General features: G+C 49.2%; 1 protein-coding gene and 14 non-coding genes across 15 annotated transcripts in view; 5 read left to right on the forward strand and 10 right to left on the reverse strand.

Moving 5' to 3' along the window:
- LOC126130822 (mucin-19-like) overlaps nt 1–12,733 on the reverse strand; it is a 162,498-nt gene that overhangs the window by 137,042 nt on the left and 12,723 nt on the right. The window contains exons 7-10 of the mRNA XM_049915167.1: nt 10,505–10,624; nt 7,833–7,940; nt 5,149–5,256; nt 2,466–2,573 (exon numbers count right to left, since the gene is read on the reverse strand). Of these exons, the coding sequence (XP_049771124.1) occupies nt 2,466–2,573; nt 5,149–5,256; nt 7,833–7,940; nt 10,505–10,624 (444 nt within the window). The remainder of the gene's footprint in view (nt 1–2,465; nt 2,574–5,148; nt 5,257–7,832; nt 7,941–10,504; nt 10,625–12,733) is intronic.
- Nucleotides 262–333, reverse strand: Trnap-cgg (transfer RNA proline (anticodon CGG)). The gene has a single exon. It is a non-coding gene; the product is annotated as a tRNA-Pro (tRNA).
- Trnav-uac (transfer RNA valine (anticodon UAC)) lies at nt 569–641 on the forward strand. The gene has a single exon. It is a non-coding gene; the product is annotated as a tRNA-Val (tRNA).
- Trnap-ugg (transfer RNA proline (anticodon UGG)) lies at nt 1,246–1,317 on the reverse strand. Its single transcript has one exon. It is a non-coding gene; the product is annotated as a tRNA-Pro (tRNA).
- Trnap-cgg (transfer RNA proline (anticodon CGG)) lies at nt 2,945–3,016 on the reverse strand. The gene has a single exon. It is a non-coding gene; the product is annotated as a tRNA-Pro (tRNA).
- On the forward strand, nt 3,252–3,324 carry Trnav-uac (transfer RNA valine (anticodon UAC)). Its single transcript has one exon. It is a non-coding gene; the product is annotated as a tRNA-Val (tRNA).
- Nucleotides 3,929–4,000, reverse strand: Trnap-ugg (transfer RNA proline (anticodon UGG)). Its single transcript has one exon. It is a non-coding gene; the product is annotated as a tRNA-Pro (tRNA).
- Nucleotides 5,628–5,699, reverse strand: Trnap-cgg (transfer RNA proline (anticodon CGG)). The gene has a single exon. It is a non-coding gene; the product is annotated as a tRNA-Pro (tRNA).
- On the forward strand, nt 5,935–6,007 carry Trnav-uac (transfer RNA valine (anticodon UAC)). The gene has a single exon. It is a non-coding gene; the product is annotated as a tRNA-Val (tRNA).
- Trnap-ugg (transfer RNA proline (anticodon UGG)) lies at nt 6,612–6,683 on the reverse strand. Its single transcript has one exon. It is a non-coding gene; the product is annotated as a tRNA-Pro (tRNA).
- On the reverse strand, nt 8,312–8,383 carry Trnap-cgg (transfer RNA proline (anticodon CGG)). Its single transcript has one exon. It is a non-coding gene; the product is annotated as a tRNA-Pro (tRNA).
- On the forward strand, nt 8,619–8,691 carry Trnav-uac (transfer RNA valine (anticodon UAC)). Its single transcript has one exon. It is a non-coding gene; the product is annotated as a tRNA-Val (tRNA).
- On the reverse strand, nt 9,296–9,367 carry Trnap-ugg (transfer RNA proline (anticodon UGG)). Its single transcript has one exon. It is a non-coding gene; the product is annotated as a tRNA-Pro (tRNA).
- Nucleotides 11,278–11,350, forward strand: Trnav-uac (transfer RNA valine (anticodon UAC)). Its single transcript has one exon. It is a non-coding gene; the product is annotated as a tRNA-Val (tRNA).
- On the reverse strand, nt 11,955–12,026 carry Trnap-ugg (transfer RNA proline (anticodon UGG)). Its single transcript has one exon. It is a non-coding gene; the product is annotated as a tRNA-Pro (tRNA).

Genomic DNA, 12,733 nt, shown 5'->3' on the forward strand with positions numbered 1-12,733 from the left:
GCCTAACACGCAGAAGGTCCCCGGTTCGATTGCGGGCGGAAACCCGTTTTCGTCGCACTCAGCAAGACACTTGCTACGATCTCTGCAGTGACCACTTAAATCAACTTCAAACGTTCCACCAGCAGGGTGCACATGGCTCAAATGAAACATGAAACTGTTTCAGAACTGGTTGTCGGATTTTAGCGCTGACTTGGAGGCCTGGAAATGCGCGAAACAGCCGCCGCCATGCGATTTGTTACCACACCGTTGTACAAAACGCAAGGGCTCGTCCGGGATTTGAACCCGGGACCTCCTGCACCCGAAGCAGGAATCATACCCCTAGACCAACGAGCCTGTCCGTTCCGAAAACGCACTGCATGTGAATGACGCCACCTTTGATGGTCTCACCCTGTAGGGCTGCAGCTCACCCAGCGTTCTCCCTGTCTGTCGCGGTTGGATTGTTTTCATCGACGTCTTTTACTATAGGAACTTCACGAATCGGAGGGAGCTCGTAGCCGATGCCCTTGCTAACACAGAAGAAAAACTGTTGCTATTACGAGTCTCCGGGTGGTACACGAAAAGAACCGTCGTTTCCGTGGTGTAGCGGTTATCACGTCTGCTTTACACGCAGAAGGTCCCCGGTTCGATCCCGGGCGGGAACACAACAATTTTAATCTATATTTCGGATTTCATTTCCGAGATGACCTCACGTCCGCGTATGCAGAGACAAGCAATGTCGTATGCTAGACGGATAGGGCGTCATTTTACTGTCAAATACTGTTGCTCTCTTATTGCACCGGTATTTGGTAACTGGGAACGCCCCTAGCTCCATTATGGCTGGCAAAATTTATAATCCGGTTCTTCAGGGCTACTTCAAGTGCGCTTGCTACTGGCTTTCCTGAGCTCACCCTACTCGCCTTGTCACAGCTCTGTCAAAGTGTGATGCTAACTAATAATGAGAAACTCTTGGCCACTCTCAATCTTACATGCCACCACCCCTTTGTTGTTGCCGTCGTTAGTAAGATGAGGGTAGACTGTCGCACAATTAAGCTTAATCTCCACTCACGGTGCACATATTCCGCAAAGACAACCTTGTTTTCCGTTGCATGCAAAATTACCGTCTGCGTTTCTACCGAATTCCACCTACGTACTTTACTGGTGCCGCATTCTTGTTATATCCACGTGCTATAACAGGCGTCTACTCTTCATTGAGGAGCTGCAACCGGGGCTGAGTTCCACCTACTCTTCAGCACGGTCAAAATGGCAGGGCTCGTCCGGGATTTGAACCCGGGACCTCCTGCACCCAAAGCAGGAATCATACCCCTAGACCAACGAGCCACCTGCCTGGAGCAGTCAAGTTAATCCCAGGTAGTGGACCTCACAGGGAACACAAACTTTTACGTGAATTCGCAAGATAAACGCTTTCTGCAGGCAGCACTCACCACTGATGAGAAGAATATTAAAGGCAACGAATAAAAAGCGAAATAACTTCATCGAACACTGCTTATGAACAGCCGGCAGTGCCTCAGTTTCGGTATGTGGTTTCTCAGGGTTAAGAGAAGGCGAATGCACTAAACAAAAGAACATCGGGAAACCAAGCACCAACTCATAACGAAAAGATTGCACAATATACTGCAAGTAAAATTTACAGAAGACGGATACTGAAGACGCCGCACACAAAAGAATTATTCTATGCAGTAACGATTATCTAGGAAGCGTAAATTGCATGTGCTGCTCCACCACACAACTTCTTTTGATACTGTTTTACTTATTCTAAATTTTCATTGCCTGATCGTCCCTAGAATACTGTGTGGTATCAACTGGTTTCCAACAGCGATAGTAGTAAGTAAATCGACTACAAAGTCTTTCAAAGTAGGTCAGACACCAAAAAAAAAAAAAAAAAAAAAAAAACGGAGCTGCGCGTAGCTCATGTCATTCTGCTTTCAAAGGTGAATCAGCGGCTGGGAGTAGTGGCGTACTCCTGTAATCCAAGCTACTGGGAGGCTGTTGTGTGGGAGAGATCTGGAAACAACTACAGATTCGGCCGTTCCATGAGCTCAGGAATGGCCGCGATGCCTTCATCGAGCTCTGCAGATCGACATATGACAGCGTGGAAATTTCGCCGAGCGGTGGCTAAGGGTTTAGAGAAGCCAAACGCACTAAACACAAGAAAGTCGGGAAACCGAAGCTCATAACGAAAAGATTGCGGAATGCAGTGCGGAAGCAAAACTTCGAGAAGACCAACTCTGAAGCCATCGGCGCGCTAGGAATTATTCCTCGCAAGAAGCGATCATGTAGGAAGAGCGAGCCGAGGGTGTCGCTCGACCACACAATAAATTTTTGCTTAATCCAAATTTGCAATACCGGTTCGACACTAGAATACTGCGATAGTAATAAGCACGTCGACTGCAGTGTCATTTAGGGTAGTGAGTCAGACATGGGGAGGATATAAGGCGGGTGGAATATGCAGCGGCAGGGGGCATTGCAGGGCGGGCGCCGACTTCTTGCGCTGCGGCGCGCCGGTGCCGGCGGCGGCCTGGCTGGGCTGCTGGTGCCTCCATGTAGAGCTGCCGCCGAGCCCAGGCACCGTGCCGCTAACGAAGCGATTGCCTTTGGTGACATCTTTTGCAATAACGACTGCGCGAATCGACGGTATCTCGTAAGGAAAGAAAGAGCAGCAGCTGCCGCCGAGCCCAGGCGCCGTGCCTAACACGCAGAAGGTCCCCGGTTCGATTGCGGGCGGAAACCCGTTTTCGTCGCACTCAGCAAGACACTTGCTACGATCTCTGCAGTGACCACTTAAATCAACTTCAAACGTTCCACCAGCAGGGTGCACATGGCTCAAATGAAACATGAAACTGTTTCAGAACTGGTTGTCGGATTTTAGCGCTGACTTGGAGGCCTGGAAATGCGCGAAACAGCCGCCGCCATGCGATTTGTTACCACACCGTTGTACAAAACGCAAGGGCTCGTCCGGGATTTGAACCCGGGACCTCCTGCACCCGAAGCAGGAATCATACCCCTAGACCAACGAGCCTGTCCGTTCCGAAAACGCACTGCATGTGAATGACGCCACCTTTGATGGTCTCACCCTGTAGGGCTGCAGCTCACCCAGCGTTCTCCCTGTCTGTCGCGGTTGGATTGTTTTCATCGACGTCTTTTACTATAGGAACTTCACGAATCGGAGGGAGCTCGTAGCCGATGCCCTTGCTAACACAGAAGAAAAACTGTTGCTATTACGAGTCTCCGGGTGGTACACGAAAAGAACCGTCGTTTCCGTGGTGTAGCGGTTATCACGTCTGCTTTACACGCAGAAGGTCCCCGGTTCGATCCCGGGCGGGAACACAACAATTTTAATCTATATTTCGGATTTCATTTCCGAGATGACCTCACGTCCGCGTATGCAGAGACAAGCAATGTCGTATGCTAGACGGATAGGGCGTCATTTTACTGTCAAATACTGTTGCTCTCTTATTGCACCGGTATTTGGTAACTGGGAACGCCCCTAGCTCCATTATGGCTGGCAAAATTTATAATCCGGTTCTTCAGGGCTACTTCAAGTGCGCTTGCTACTGGCTTTCCTGAGCTCACCCTACTCGCCTTGTCACAGCTCTGTCAAAGTGTGATGCTAACTAATAATGAGAAACTCTTGGCCACTCTCAATCTTACATGCCACCACCCCTTTGTTGTTGCCGTCGTTAGTAAGATGAGGGTAGACTGTCGCACAATTAAGCTTAATCTCCACTCACGGTGCACATATTCCGCAAAGACAACCTTGTTTTCCGTTGCATGCAAAATTACCGTCTGCGTTTCTACCGAATTCCACCTACGTACTTTACTGGTGCCGCATTCTTGTTATATCCACGTGCTATAACAGGCGTCTACTCTTCATTGAGGAGCTGCAACCGGGGCTGAGTTCCACCTACTCTTCAGCACGGTCAAAATGGCAGGGCTCGTCCGGGATTTGAACCCGGGACCTCCTGCACCCAAAGCAGGAATCATACCCCTAGACCAACGAGCCACCTGCCTGGAGCAGTCAAGTTAATCCCAGGTAGTGGACCTCACAGGGAACACAAACTTTTACGTGAATTCGCAAGATAAACGCTTTCTGCAGGCAGCACTCACCACTGATGAGAAGAATATTAAAGGCAACGAATAAAAAGCGAAATAACTTCATCGAACACTGCTTATGAACAGCCGGCAGTGCCTCAGTTTCGGTATGTGGTTTCTCAGGGTTAAGAGAAGGCGAATGCACTAAACGAAAGAACATCGGGAAACCAAGCACCAACTCATAACGAAAAGATTGCACAATATACTGCAAGTAAAATTTACAGAAGACGGATACTGAAGACGCCGCACACAAAAGAATTATTCTATGCAGTAACGATTATCTAGGAAGCGTAAATTGCATGTGCTGCTCCACCACACAACTTCTTTTGATACTGTTTTACTTATTCTAAATTTTCATTGCCTGATCGTCCCTAGAATACTGTGTGGTATCAACTGGTTTCCAACAGCGATAGTAGTAAGTAAATCGACTACAAAGTCTTTCAAAGTAGGTCAGACACCAAAAAAAAAAAAAAAAAAAAAAAAACGGAGCTGCGCGTAGCTCATGTCATTCTGCTTTCAAAGGTGAATCAGCGGCTGGGAGTAGTGGCGTACTCCTGTAATCCAAGCTACTGGGAGGCTGTTGTGTGGGAGAGATCTGGAAACAACTACAGATTCGGCCGTTCCATGAGCTCAGGAATGGCCGCGATGCCTTCATCGAGCTCTGCAGATCGACATATGACAGCGTGGAAATTTCGCCGAGCGGTGGCTAAGGGTTTAGAGAAGCCAAACGCACTAAACACAAGAAAGTCGGGAAACCGAAGCTCATAACGAAAAGATTGCGGAATGCAGTGCGGAAGCAAAACTTCGAGAAGACCAACTCTGAAGCCATCGGCGCGCTAGGAATTATTCCTCGCAAGAAGCGATCATGTAGGAAGAGCGAGCCGAGGGTGTCGCTCGACCACACAATAAATTTTTGCTTAATCCAAATTTGCAATACCGGTTCGACACTAGAATACTGCGATAGTAATAAGCACGTCGACTGCAGTGTCATTTAGGGTAGTGAGTCAGACATGGGGAGGATATAAGGCGGGTGGAATATGCAGCGGCAGGGGGCATTGCAGGGCGGGCGCCGACTTCTTGCGCTGCGGCGCGCCGGTGCCGGCGGCGGCCTGGCTGGGCTGCTGGTGCCTCCATGTAGAGCTGCCGCCGAGCCCAGGCACCGTGCCGCTAACGAAGCGATTGCCTTTGGTGACATCTTTTGCAATAACGACTGCGCGAATCGACGGTATCTCGTAAGGAAAGAAAGAGCAGCAGCTGCCGCCGAGCCCAGGCGCCGTGCCTAACACGCAGAAGGTCCCCGGTTCGATTGCGGGCGGAAACCCGTTTTCGTCGCACTCAGCAAGACACTTGCTACGATCTCTGCAGTGACCACTTAAATCAACTTCAAACGTTCCACCAGCAGGGTGCACATGGCTCAAATGAAACATGAAACTGTTTCAGAACTGGTTGTCGGATTTTAGCGCTGACTTGGAGGCCTGGAAATGCGCGAAACAGCCGCCGCCATGCGATTTGTTACCACACCGTTGTACAAAACGCAAGGGCTCGTCCGGGATTTGAACCCGGGACCTCCTGCACCCGAAGCAGGAATCATACCCCTAGACCAACGAGCCTGTCCGTTCCGAAAACGCACTGCATGTGAATGACGCCACCTTTGATGGTCTCACCCTGTAGGGCTGCAGCTCACCCAGCGTTCTCCCTGTCTGTCGCGGTTGGATTGTTTTCATCGACGTCTTTTACTATAGGAACTTCACGAATCGGAGGGAGCTCGTAGCCGATGCCCTTGCTAACACAGAAGAAAAACTGTTGCTATTACGAGTCTCCGGGTGGTACACGAAAAGAACCGTCGTTTCCGTGGTGTAGCGGTTATCACGTCTGCTTTACACGCAGAAGGTCCCCGGTTCGATCCCGGGCGGGAACACAACAATTTTAATCTATATTTCGGATTTCATTTCCGAGATGACCTCACGTCCGCGTATGCAGAGACAAGCAATGTCGTATGCTAGACGGATAGGGCGTCATTTTACTGTCAAATACTGTTGCTCTCTTATTGCACCGGTATTTGGTAACTGGGAACGCCCCTAGCTCCATTATGGCTGGCAAAATTTATAATCCGGTTCTTCAGGGCTACTTCAAGTGCGCTTGCTACTGGCTTTCCTGAGCTCACCCTACTCGCCTTGTCACAGCTCTGTCAAAGTGTGATGCTAACTAATAATGAGAAACTCTTGGCCACTCTCAATCTTACATGCCACCACCCCTTTGTTGTTGCCGTCGTTAGTAAGATGAGGGTAGACTGTCGCACAATTAAGCTTAATCTCCACTCACGGTGCACATATTCCGCAAAGACAACCTTGTTTTCCGTTGCATGCAAAATTACCGTCTGCGTTTCTACCGAATTCCACCTACGTACTTTACTGGTGCCGCATTCTTGTTATATCCACGTGCTATAACAGGCGTCTACTCTTCATTGAGGAGCTGCAACCGGGGCTGAGTTCCACCTACTCTTCAGCACGGTCAAAATGGCAGGGCTCGTCCGGGATTTGAACCCGGGACCTCCTGCACCCAAAGCAGGAATCATACCCCTAGACCAACGAGCCACCTGCCTGGAGCAGTCAAGTTAATCCCAGGTAGTGGACCTCACAGGGAACACAAACTTTTACGTGAATTCGCAAGATAAACGCTTTCTGCAGGCAGCACTCACCACTGATGAGAAGAATATTAAAGGCAACGAATAAAAAGCGAAATAACTTCATCGAACACTGCTTATGAACAGCCGGCAGTGCCTCAGTTTCGGTATGTGGTTTCTCAGGGTTAAGAGAAGGCGAATGCACTAAACAAAAGAACATCGGGAAACCAAGCACCAACTCATAACGAAAAGATTGCACAATATACTGCAAGTAAAATTTACAGAAGACGGATACTGAAGACGCCGCACACAAAAGAATTATTCTATGCAGTAACGATTATCTAGGAAGCGTAAATTGCATGTGCTGCTCCACCACACAACTTCTTTTGATACTGTTTTACTTATTCTAAATTTTCATTGCCTGATCGTCCCTAGAATACTGTGTGGTATCAACTGGTTTCCAACAGCGATAGTAGTAAGTAAATCGACTACAAAGTCTTTCAAAGTAGGTCAGACACCAAAAAAAAAAAAAAAAAAAAAAAAAACGGAGCTGCGCGTAGCTCATGTCATTCTGCTTTCAAAGGTGAATCAGCGGCTGGGAGTAGTGGCGTACTCCTGTAATCCAAGCTACTGGGAGGCTGTTGTGTGGGAGAGATCTGGAAACAACTACAGATTCGGCCGTTCCATGAGCTCAGGAATGGCCGCGATGCCTTCATCGAGCTCTGCAGATCGACATATGACAGCGTGGAAATTTCGGCGAGCGGTGGCTAAGGGTTTAGAGAAGCCAAACGCACTAAACACAAGAAAGTCGGGAAACCGAAGCTCATAACGAAAAGATTGCGGAATGCAGTGCGGAAGCAAAACTTCGAGAAGACCAACTCTGAAGCCATCGGCGCGCTAGGAATTATTCCTCGCAAGAAGCGATCATGTAGGAAGAGCGAGCCGAGGGTGTCGCTCGACCACACAATAAATTTTTGCTTAATCCAAATTTGCAATACCGGTTCGACACTAGAATACTGCGATAGTAATAAGCACGTCGACTGCAGTGTCATTTAGGGTAGTGAGTCAGACATGGGGAGGATATAAGGCGGGTGGAATATGCAGCGGCAGGGGGCATTGCAGGGCGGGCGCCGACTTCTTGCGCTGCGGCGCGCCGGTGCCGGCGGCGGCCTGGCTGGGCTGCTGGTGCCTCCATGTAGAGCTGCCGCCGAGCCCAGGCACCGTGCCGCTAACGAAGCGATTGCCTTTGGTGACATCTTTTGCAATAACGACTGCGCGAATCGACGGTATCTCGTAAGGAAAGAAAGAGCAGCAGCTGCCGCCGAGCCCAGGCGCCGTGCCTAACACGCAGAAGGTCCCCGGTTCGATTGCGGGCGGAAACCCGTTTTCGTCGCACTCAGCAAGACACTTGCTACGATCTCTGCAGTGACCACTTAAATCAACTTCAAACGTTCCACCAGCAGGGTGCACATGGCTCAAATGAAACATGAAACTGTTTCAGAACTGGTTGTCGGATTTTAGCGCTGACTTGGAGGCCTGGAAATGCGCGAAACAGCCGCCGCCATGCGATTTGTTACCACACCGTTGTACAAAACGCAAGGGCTCGTCCGGGATTTGAACCCGGGACCTCCTGCACCCGAAGCAGGAATCATACCCCTAGACCAACGAGCCTGTCCGTTCCGAAAACGCACTGCATGTGAATGACGCCACCTTTGATGGTCTCACCCTGTAGGGCTGCAGCTCACCCAGCGTTCTCCCTGTCTGTCGCGGTTGGATTGTTTTCATCGACGTCTTTTACTATAGGAACTTCACGAATCGGAGGGAGCTCGTAGCCGATGCCCTTGCTAACACAGAAGAAAAACTGTTGCTATTACGAGTCTCCGGGTGGTACACGAAAAGAACCGTCGTTTCCGTGGTGTAGCGGTTATCACGTCTGCTTTACACGCAGAAGGTCCCCGGTTCGATCCCGGGCGGGAACACAACAATTTTAATCTATATTTCGGATTTCATTTCCGAGATGACCTCACGTCCGCGTATGCAGAGACAAGCAATGTCGTATGCTAGACGGATAGGGCGTCATTTTACTGTCAAATACTGTTGCTCTCTTATTGCACCGGTATTTGGTAACTGGGAACGCCCCTAGCTCCATTATGGCTGGCAAAATTTATAATCCGGTTCTTCAGGGCTACTTCAAGTGCGCTTGCTACTGGCTTTCCTGAGCTCACCCTACTCGCCTTGTCACAGCTCTGTCAAAGTGTGATGCTAACTAATAATGAGAAACTCTTGGCCACTCTCAATCTTACATGCCACCACCCCTTTGTTGTTGCCGTCGTTAGTAAGATGAGGGTAGACTGTCGCACAATTAAGCTTAATCTCCACTCACGGTGCACATATTCCGCAAAGACAACCTTGTTTTCCGTTGCATGCAAAATTACCGTCTGCGTTTCTACCGAATTCCACCTACGTACTTTACTGGTGCCGCATTCTTGTTATATCCACGTGCTATAACAGGCGTCTACTCTTCATTGAGGAGCTGCAACCGGGGCTGAGTTCCACCTACTCTTCAGCACGGTCAAAATGGCAGGGCTCGTCCGGGATTTGAACCCGGGACCTCCTGCACCCAAAGCAGGAATCATACCCCTAGACCAACGAGCCACCTGCCTGGAGCAGTCAAGTTAATCCCAGGTAGTGGACCTCACAGGGAACACAAACTTTTACGTGAATTCGCAAGATAAACGCTTTCTGCAGGCAGCACTCACCACTGATGAGAAGAATATTAAAGGCAACGAATAAAAAGCGAAATAACTTCATCGAACACTGCTTATGAACAGCCGGCAGTGCCTCAGTTTCGGTATGTGGTTTCTCAGGGTTAAGAGAAGGCGAATGCACTAAACAAAAGAACATCGGGAAACCAAGCACCAACTCATAACGAAAAGATTGCACAATATACTGCAAGTAAAATTTACAGAAGACGGATACTGAAGACGCCGCACACAAAAGAATTATTCTATGCAGTAACGATTATCTAGGAAGCGTAAATTGCATGTGCTGCTCCACCACACAACTTCTTTTGATACTGTTTTACTTATTCTAAATTTTCATTGCCTGATCGTCCCTAGAATACTGTGTGGTATCAACTGGTTTCCAACAGCGATAGTAGTAAGTAAATCGACTACAAAGTCTTTCAAAGTAGGTCAGACACCAAAAAAAAAAAAAAAAAAAAAAAAAACGGAGCTGCGCGTAGCTCATGTCATTCTGCTTTCAAAGGTGAATCAGCGGCTGGGAGTAGTGGCGTACTCCTGTAATCCAAGCTACTGGGAGGCTGTTGTGTGGGAGAGATCTGGAAACAACTACAGATTCGGCCGTTCCATGAGCTCAGGAATGGCCGCGATGCCTTCATCGAGCTCTGCAGATCGACATATGACAGCGTGGAAATTTCGCCGAGCGGTGGCTAAGGGTTTAGAGAAGCCAAACGCACTAAACACAAGAAAGTCGGGAAACCGAAGCTCATAACGAAAAGATTGCGGAATGCAGTGCGGAAGCAAAACTTCGAGAAGACCAACTCTGAAGCCATCGGCGCGCTAGGAATTATTCCTCGCAAGAAGCGATCATGTAGGAAGAGCGAGCCGAGGGTGTCGCTCGACCACACAATAAATTTTTGCTTAATCCAAATTTGCAATACCGGTTCGACACTAGAATACTGCGATAGTAATAAGCACGTCGACTGCAGTGTCATTTAGGGTAGTGAGTCAGACATGGGGAGGATATAAGGCGGGTGGAATATGCAGCGACAGGGGGCATTGCAGGGCGGGCGCCGACTTCTTGCGCTGCGGCGCGCCGGTGCCGGCGGCGGCCTGGCTGGGCTGCTGGTGCCTCCATGTAGAGCTGCCGCCGAGCCCAGGCACCGTGCCGCTAACGAAGCGATTGCCTTTGGTGACATCTTTTGCAATAACGACTGCGCGAATCGACGGTATCTCGTAAGGAAAGAAAGAGCAGCAGCTGCCGCCGAGCCCAGGCGCCGTGCCTAACACGCAGAAGGTCCCCGGTTCGATTGCGGGCGGAAACCCGTTTTCGTCGCACTCAGCAAGACACTTGCTACGATCTCTGCAGTGACCACTTAAATCAACTTCAAACGTTCCACCAGCAGGGTGCACATGGCTCAAATGAAACATGAAACTGTTTCAGAACTGGTTGTCGGATTTTAGCGCTGACTTGGAGGCCTGGAAATGCGCGAAACAGCCGCCGCCATGCGATTTGTTACCACACCGTTGTACAAAACGCAAGGGCTCGTCCGGGATTTGAACCCGGGACCTCCTGCACCCGAAGCAGGAATCATACCCGAAAACGCACTGCATGTGAATGACGCCACCTTTGATGGTCTCACCCTGTAGGGCTGCAGCTCACCCAGCGTTCTCCCTGTCTGTCGCGGTTGGATTGTTTTCATCGACGTCTTTTACTATAGGAACTTCACGAATCGGAGGGAGCTCGTAGCCGATGCCCTTGCTAACACAGAAGAAAAACTGTTGCTATTACGAGTCTCCGGGTGGTACACGAAAAGAACCGTCGTTTCCGTGGTGTAGCGGTTATCACGTCTGCTTTACACGCAGAAGGTCCCCGGTTCGATCCCGGGCGGGAACACAACAATTTTAATCTATATTTCGGGTTTCATTTCCGAGATGACCTCACGTCCGCGTATGCAGAGACAAGCAATGTCGTATGCTAGACGGATAGGGCGTCATTTTACTGTCAAATACTGTTGCTCTCTTATTGCACCGGTATTTGGTAACTGGGAACGCCCCTAGCTCCATTATGGCTGGCAAAATTTATAATCCGGTTCTTCAGGGCTACTTCAAGTGCGCTTGCTACTGGCTTTCCTGAGCTCACCCTACTCGCCTTGTCACAGCTCTGTCAAAGTGTGATGCTAACTAATAATGAGAAACTCTTGGCCACTCTCAATCTTACATGCCACCACCCCTTTGTTGTTGCCGTCGTTAGTAAGATGAGGGTAGACTGTCGCACAATTAAGCTTAATCTCCACTCACGGTGCACATATTCCGCAAAGACAACCTTGTTTTCCGTTGCATGCAAAATTACCGTCTGCGTTTCTACCGAATTCCACCTACGTACTTTACTGGTGCCGCATTCTTGTTATATTCACGTGCTATAACAGGCGTCTACTCTTCATTGAGGAGCTGCAACCGGGGCTGAGTTCCACCTACTCTTCAGCACGGTCAAAATGGCAGGGCTCGTCCGGGATTTGAACCCGGGACCTCCTGCACCCAAAGCAGGAATCATACCCCTAGCCCAACGAGCCACCTGCCTGGAGCAGTCAAGTTAATCCCAGGTAGTGGACCTCACAGGGAACACAAACTTTTACGTGAATTCGCAAGATAAACGCTTTCTGCAGGCAGCACTCACCACTGATGAGAAGAATATTAAAGGCAACGAATAAAAAGCGAAATAACTTCATCGAACACTGCTTATGAACAGCCGGCAGTGCCTCAGTTTCGGTATGTGGTTTCTCAGGGTTAAGAGAAGGCGAATGCACTAAACAAAAGAACATCGGGAAACCAAGCACCAACTCATAACGAAAAGATTGCACAATATACTGCAAGTAAAATTTTCAGAAGACGGATACTAAAGACGCCGCAGACAAAGGAATTATTCTATGCAGTAACGATTATCTAGGAAGCGTAAATTGCATGTGCTGCTCCACCACACAACTTCTTTTGATACTGTTTTACTTATTCTAAATTTTCATTGCCTGATCGTCTCTAGAATACTGTGTGGTATCACCTGGTTTCCAACAGCGATAGTAGTAAGTAAATCGACTACAAAGTCTTTCAAAGTAGGTCAGACACCAAAAAAAAAAAAACGGAGCTGCGCGTAGCTCATGTCATTCTGCTTTCAAAGGTGAATCAGCGGCTGGGAGTAGTGGCGTACTCCTGTAATCCAAGCTACTGGGAGGCTGTTGTGTGGGAGAGATCTGGAAACAACTACAGATTCGGCCGTTCCATGAGC

Source organism: Schistocerca cancellata, unplaced genomic scaffold (assembly GCF_023864275.1).
Source record: "Schistocerca cancellata isolate TAMUIC-IGC-003103 unplaced genomic scaffold, iqSchCanc2.1 HiC_scaffold_562, whole genome shotgun sequence".
Taxonomy (NCBI): domain Eukaryota; kingdom Metazoa; phylum Arthropoda; class Insecta; order Orthoptera; family Acrididae; genus Schistocerca; species Schistocerca cancellata.